Source organism: Gossypium arboreum, chromosome 11 (genome assembly GCF_025698485.1).
Source record: "Gossypium arboreum isolate Shixiya-1 chromosome 11, ASM2569848v2, whole genome shotgun sequence".
Taxonomy (NCBI): domain Eukaryota; kingdom Viridiplantae; phylum Streptophyta; class Magnoliopsida; order Malvales; family Malvaceae; genus Gossypium; species Gossypium arboreum.
The window spans coordinates 19,857,061-19,864,162 of record NC_069080.1 but is presented as its reverse complement, the minus strand read 5'-3'; the positions used below and the strand labels follow the sequence as shown (position 1 = coordinate 19,864,162).

The 7,102-nt window shown below is 32.6% G+C and overlaps 1 protein-coding gene across 1 annotated transcript; it reads left to right on the top strand.

Annotated features, from left to right (window-relative positions):
- Positions 1-2,268: 2,268 nt before the first annotated feature.
- LOC108474172 (protein disulfide-isomerase like 2-2) lies at positions 2,269-6,521 on the top strand. The gene is made up of 9 exons (XM_017776096.2): positions 2,269-2,587; positions 3,125-3,283; positions 3,500-3,613; positions 4,273-4,430; positions 5,093-5,192; positions 5,455-5,631; positions 5,721-5,866; positions 5,951-6,097; positions 6,193-6,521. Exons 1-9 carry the CDS (start codon positions 2,459-2,461, stop codon positions 6,365-6,367), a joined length of 1,305 nt encoding a protein of 434 aa, XP_017631585.1. The 5' UTR covers positions 2,269-2,458; the 3' UTR covers positions 6,368-6,521.
- The last annotated feature ends 581 nt before the right edge of the window (positions 6,522-7,102 follow it).

Genomic DNA, 7,102 nt, shown 5'->3' with positions numbered 1-7,102 from the left:
TCATATAATTCAGAAATTAAATAACAAGATCCATCATAAGTTTCATCTTCCCTAGGTATCTAGGGAATTTAGTTCATACTTTGGGAGGAAAACATCTCAAAATCAGGAAAACAACAAAACTTAAAGAAACCCCAAAACTTCTAGATAAGTTGACTAGAGATCTTCAATCTTGAAGGAGATCTTGCTTCTGAGTTGATTTCGACGGCGTTCTTCGAGTAATTTCTTCGTTCTTCTCTGCGTGCTCCCTTTAGGTCTTCTTCTAGTATGCATTTATAGACTTTAGAATGCTCAAAAACCCTAAAAATTGGTTTTTTTCGCGTGTTTGGGAAACAAGGAGCGATATCGACATGGGCTGGCACATGGGCATGTGGTCAGCTCGTGTGAAAGTGCCCAGGCCGTGTGGCTACTGAAAACAGCTCTTTTTTTTTCAATTTTAGCCCTTTTTTCGCTCCTTTCACTTCCCTATGCTCACCTAATAAATCATCCAAAAACGCATCAAGAATGGGATTAAAACATGTTACTTTTATGGCTTATCACTTATTTTCTACCAAATTGTTTTATAATTAACTTTACAATTAACTTATACAACAGTCCCTATGGAGACAATAACTCTTTACTTACTACTTATTATTTGTACAACCGTATACACTTGCATGTAATCATACGACACATTACTCCTTATTGAAGATATCAATAACAAAAAAGCAAGAAATTTTTACACAATTTTCACTTACACTCTAAACAATCTGGAAATCAAAGAAATGATTTTATCTTCAACAATCCCTCAACCCAATACGAGAGGTAAAAAGGCTTAATGACCTCTGCAATTCAATCTTGCATTCATTTGACAATAATTCAAACCATTTTAATGCTTTAACTACAATACTTTCCACATTGTGACTCCCCCCTCGCACACTGATATGGGACATGGCAATACTTGTTGGAGACATAGTTTTCATGTATGCAAAAACAATAATAATAACAAAAAGATCTCTCCAATCTCCCTCAAATTTTAATTTGAGCAAACTAGTCCCTTTAAAAAATTTAGAGCAATTTAACCCTTGCCAATTTTGAAAGTGAATAATTAAGGACAATTAATCATGACGTTAAATGTTTTTAAACAATTGTGCATAATTGTGATTGGTATAATAATAAATTTAGCTCTCGATGTTTACAAATTTTGTTAATTTGGTCTTGATTCTAAAAAAAATCAACAAATTTAGCCTTAGCATTTCCACCTTTACAAAAATATTATAGGTTAAATTTATTAAATTATGACAAAATAAATAGATGTGTAAATTATGAGAGCTAAATTTGTTATTATAACAATTAAATTTATGTAAAATTAATGAAAAATATTAACGATGTAATTAAAATCCTTAGTTGCTCATTTTAAAATTGATAAGAACTAAATTATTTCAATTTTTTTAGAGAAACTAATTTGATCAATATCAAAATTAAAAAGGATTGAAGAAATCTTTTCACCTGCCAAAATTCTCATACTTTTACTTTCTTTGATCCTGTTAAAATGGACCTAAGTATCACATCTTGTAAGTTAACCAACATCCAAAAGTAAGTTGACATTATTCTGGCAATTTGTAGGTGGGATGGAAACTCGTTTCGACACTACAAGAGTCACAATCCCTTCTCAACATGATTAAGCTAGTCCAAGATTACCGCGATCATTGACATCTCAAAAAGGAGGCAAAAATAAATAAATAAATAAATCTACACCTCTTGTTTCAATATCTCCTTCCCTTGGCCATAATCTGCTTGTCTTTCTTCTTGCGATTTTTACCAAAAAATTATTGCGATGTGAGAAAGTCATCAAATATATACTTTGATTAAGTTAGAGGAGTTTTCTATCACTAGCAAAAATAAAAACAGTATTTTCATAATAAAATTGATGGGTTCAATAAAAAATTAAGGAATGATTGAGATGTTAGTTCGAAATAAGGGGTTAGATTAATTCATTAGCGAATTTATACAAATTTAATTTAAAATCAATCAAAATTATTTTTTTATATCTTAATTTTTTTCTTTTTTTATAATTTTAATAATTTATTTAATTAAACTTAATAAATCAATCCAATCAAAAATTTTAACTACCTATACTGCAATCTCGGAGTAAAATGGAATCCATAAGAAAGAAGAATAATAAAAATGAAAGTTGATAAGTGTACACGTGTCACCAATGGGCGTTGAAAGCATTGTAACTCCATTTTCCACATCCTCCAACAAATAAGAACTTTCTTCTGGCTATTTACAACGTGGCGAGCTGACGTGCTGAAAGCTCATTGGCTAGCACACGTAGCTTCCTCTGAGACGAGGGGTTTTAGTAGTCTTCTCTAGACTGTCTCGCCACTCCAGAGGTTTCTTCTCCATCAGAGAGATTTAATCAATCTGAGCGATAGAGGAAAATCACGAATTCCTGATAAAGTGACGGAAAATATATACAATGCATAGATCGCGATCTCCATTGCTAATAGCTTTATCATTTCTCTTCACATCCTTCACCATCTCTAACGCTCTTTACGGGCCGTCGTCGCCAGTGGTTCAGCTCACTCCATCTAATTTCAAGTCCAAGGTAAACTTTTCATCATTTTCCGTTGATTAGAAAAAAAAATATGTCGAAGAACAGAATCGAAAAGAATAAGGAGGATCTAAATTTCTGTTAAGTTATATGAAATGCATCTTTCTGTTGGATCACAATTGAAGAAATTAAATACGATTAGAAATGAGTTAGTTCTTTGGAATTTTGTCACTTAACTATATTTTATTATAAAAGGCCTTTATTTTGTTTTGATTTTGAAGTGTTAAGTTTACTAGTTAATTTAGAAATAGGTCATTTAGATGAACGGTTTAATGTATTTTAAGTGCATTAAACATTCAGGTTTTCTACACCTTAAAATTTTGTTTGAGTTTAAGCAATGATTTCAGTTTACATTATTCAATACTCTTGATTAAATTCCATATCGGGGATACAAATGGACCATAGCATTTTCATTGCATGATGACACATCTCTTCATTGATCTGACTTTCGCTTATTATAGTAATTCAAGAAGGGTAAGAGACAAGCATATCGAGAAGAATAGCTTATTGAGTCTTTTTTAATTGTGGCAGGTTTTAAATTCTAACGGAGTTGTTTTGGTTGAGTTCTTCGCGCCTTGGTGTGGCCATTGCCAAACTTTAACACCTACATGGGAGAAAGCCTCCAATGTCTTGAAAGGTGTCGCTACAGTGGCAGCCCTCGATGCTGATGCTCATAAGTCTCTTTCCCAGGTTTGGCAAATCTATCAGCCATACCTTTTCAAAAATCTGAGATGTAATTTAGGTTCTATTTTGTTGGTGTGCTGATTGTTGTTCAACTAGCAGGAATAGTTTCCATCCCATTATGTACAGGATTGTCATTTACGCACAATGCCTTGCAGCTGACTGGAAATTCTTTTGTTCACTGTTAATTTTATGTGCTTATAAAGCATTGTGATTGCTACACAGGAATACGGGATTAGAGGATTTCCTACAATAAAAGTGTTCGTCCCTGGAAAGCCACCTGTAGATTATATGGGAGCTAGAGATGTCAAACCTATTGCCGAATTTGCTCTCCAGCAGGTTTGTTACAGTATGTTGATTGATTGAAGTATCAAGATTTTATTAGATCATGATGTTGTTATCAAGTACTGAATCTGTTTCCATGTTAAGATGATTCATTTCTTACTTTTTAGGCCATTGTATATCGAGTAAGATAGGAGTGATCTTGTAGTGTTAATTAATATGCATTAGTTCATAGATTCACCTTAAGACAAGACTTACTGACATCTGATAATATGTTGTGAATAGGGAAGATTATTTTCATGTCATGTGCTATGCAACTGCTACAAATGCCATTTTTTTTGGGACGTGTATTTGCAATGGACATGTAATGATATTGTAGATTCTAACATTAGGAAAATTGAACAAATCCTTTCTCACTTCTCTGGCACATTCCAATTCCTACAGAATCTGATCCCAAGCAATATGAGACCATACTACATTGCTAAAGTTGTCTTTATGTAACTGAAGTAGCTGCCAAACATGGACATGGACCTGATAACTGTCAAAAATTGTCTCTCATGGCCTTATTTCTCTATCAGTTAGGATTTCTCATTATTTATGAATTTGATAAGTCATTATTAAAATTTGAAATTGAAATTAAAGTGTATCAATTTTATACTAAAACATTCTTTCTAAGACTTGAGCTGAATTATTGCAAACTTTTGTGAATTGTACAGGTAAAGGCACTTTTGAAAGACCGTCTCGCTGGGAAAGCATCTGGAGGATCAAGTGAGAAATCTGAGTCTAGTGCATCTGTAGAATTGAATTCCCACAACTTTGATGAATTGGTGCTCAAAAGTAAAGAACTTTGGATTTTGGAGTTTTTCGCTCCTTGGTAAGCTTGCTTAATTTTAGTAACACTCATCAAGAAATGGTGCTTCACCAGTATCACTGTAGATTCATGTACATGAAACTGTTAAATGCTGTTTATGTTTCTTATGATGACATGTTTTAATTTTGTGTTTCCTATGAGAATTGAACTGATAATGGATGATTTCTAGGTATAAAGGCATTTAGGAACTTTTAACGAATAAGAATAAATCAAATCTTCAAAGCATCATGATATTATTGTGCAGCTATATTGTTACTGAAGAAGTTAAAGAATATGTTCAAAATAGCCTTATATTTTAAGTTAATTCAAGAATATGATATAGTGACCTTTTTGGAAGATATTAATTGTGTGTGTGTGTGTAACTTTTTAAATGTTCTTTAGAACATATGATACTGAACTTACTAAAAGACCAGTGCTCCAACTGATGAAAGCAATCGGTATGCTTTTGTCCTACATGAAATCTGTATGTATCTCTAAAGAAGTAAAATTTGATATAGAAAACATGCTTCTGCAGAGTATATCATATATGAGACTAAATCGATCTCAATGCAGTCATCTATGTTACATAAAATTTTGCACATAACCTAATGCTTGCTAACATAGTAAGTTTCTAGTTCTTATCTTCTGATTTTGATGATTAATACCTTGTAAGTACTTCTGTAAAGGTGTGGACACTGTAAAAGACTTGCTCCTGAGTGGAAGAGGGCTGCTAATAACTTGAAGGGGAAGGTGAAGCTTGGTCATGTTGACTGCGATTCTGAGAAGGTAATTTGCTTGTGTTGTCAAACTTGATATTGCGAGGCATCTGCCTTCTGAGAATATTTCCATACCTAGAAATCACTCTATGAAATCTTATTAGAACGGAATAAGATGCTTTTCTATTTTGGACATCACTTTTCCACTCCTAACAAATATTTTTCAAATTAGAGAAGCGAGTTTTCCTTCTTTTTCATATATATTTATATTGGAACTTTTAGATGTATTTGTTTTATATTGTTGGTTTAATAATGGGATGTGTGGTTTGCAGTCTCTCATGAGCAGGTTCAACGTTCAAGGGTTCCCTACCATCTTAGTATTTGGTGCTGACAAAGACAGCCCAGTTCCTTACGAGGGTGCTAGAACCGCCTCTGCTATTGAATCATTTGCTCTAGAGCAACTAGAAACTAATGTCGGACCGGCTGAAGTGACAGAGCTGACTGGCCCAGTAAGTCTCACACTCGTGCTTCAAGAATAGTTGCAGTCTTTTCTAAACTATATTGTTGTTTACTGAAAAGTATAATCTATTCAAAATAGGATGTGATGGCGGAGAAATGTAGTTCAGCTGCCATATGCTTCGTTGCTTTCTTGCCTGACATTCTAGACTCGAAGGCTGAAGGAAGGAACAAGTACTTGGACATGTTATTGTCAGTTGCAGAGAAATTTAAAAGGAGTCCTTACAGGCAAGTACATGCAAGCTAATTTTCTCTTGAGATCTCAATTTGTATGTGTGTGTGTTGTTCTAACGACAATTTTATCTCCTATAGCTATGTTTGGGCTGCTGCCGGTAAGCAACCAGATCTCGAAAACCGTGTAGGTGTTGGCGGATATGGTTATCCAGCTCTTGTAGCCTTGAACGTCAAGAAAGGAGCATCTGCTCCACTCATAAGTGCATTTGAGCTCGAGCATATCATGTAAGTATTTCTTTTCCGACTTCTGCACTGACTGCCGCTCTTTTACGAATGAACAAAAGGAAACTTAGAACATGCAAAAATTTTGTCCATGGCAGTGAGTTTGTGAAGGAAGCAGGGCGCGGAGGCAAGGGAAATTTACCATTGGAGGGCACACCCGAGATTGCAAAGACAGAAGCATGGGACGGTAAAGATGGAGAAATCATGGAAGAGGATGAGATCTCACTTGAAGAACTCATGGGAGATTTTACAGCAAGTAAAGATGAGTTGTAATAAAATTGGAATTAGTTTAGGGTAAAAAGAAGGGTTTTGATGTTCGGTCGTGTCGTTTATTTTGGTTTTTACTGATTGAAACAATTATCCCAAGTGAAACAGATTATTAGAGATGATCCAAATATTTAAGGAGTCTTATTTCATCTACCAACAATGTTTAATAACTTGTTTTGTTAGATATACTATTAAAAAGGTTTTGAAAAATAATACATTATCAAAATAATTTCATTGATAATAAGCCAAAAGAATAAAAGGTACATGCTTAAACCATCTTTACTGATTGATAAAATTTAAATTTTTAAAATCAAATCCCTCCACAAAAGATTTAATATTATTTTCCGTGGATATATGGTTAAATTTCAGTTTTGATATTTAATTTTTATATTTTAATTTTTAAGGTAATTTAGTTTATATATTTTATAATTTTATTAATTAATTTAAATAATTATCCTCATTAATTTTATTAAAATATTTTATAATTATATATAATTTATATGTCTAATTTTAGAAATAGAGACATTATTGCTTCCCACAGTTAATGCTTACATCAATGTTAGTTTTTTAAAAAATTATATTTTATTATGACTAATTTGAATTAGTGTTTTTTAATTTTAATCAGTATTTTTAATATTATTTTATTATTACTTGATTAGTAAATATATATTTAATTTTAAAATGTCACATCAAAGAATTTAATAAAAAATTTTAATAGTTGTAATAGTTATACCTCAATTT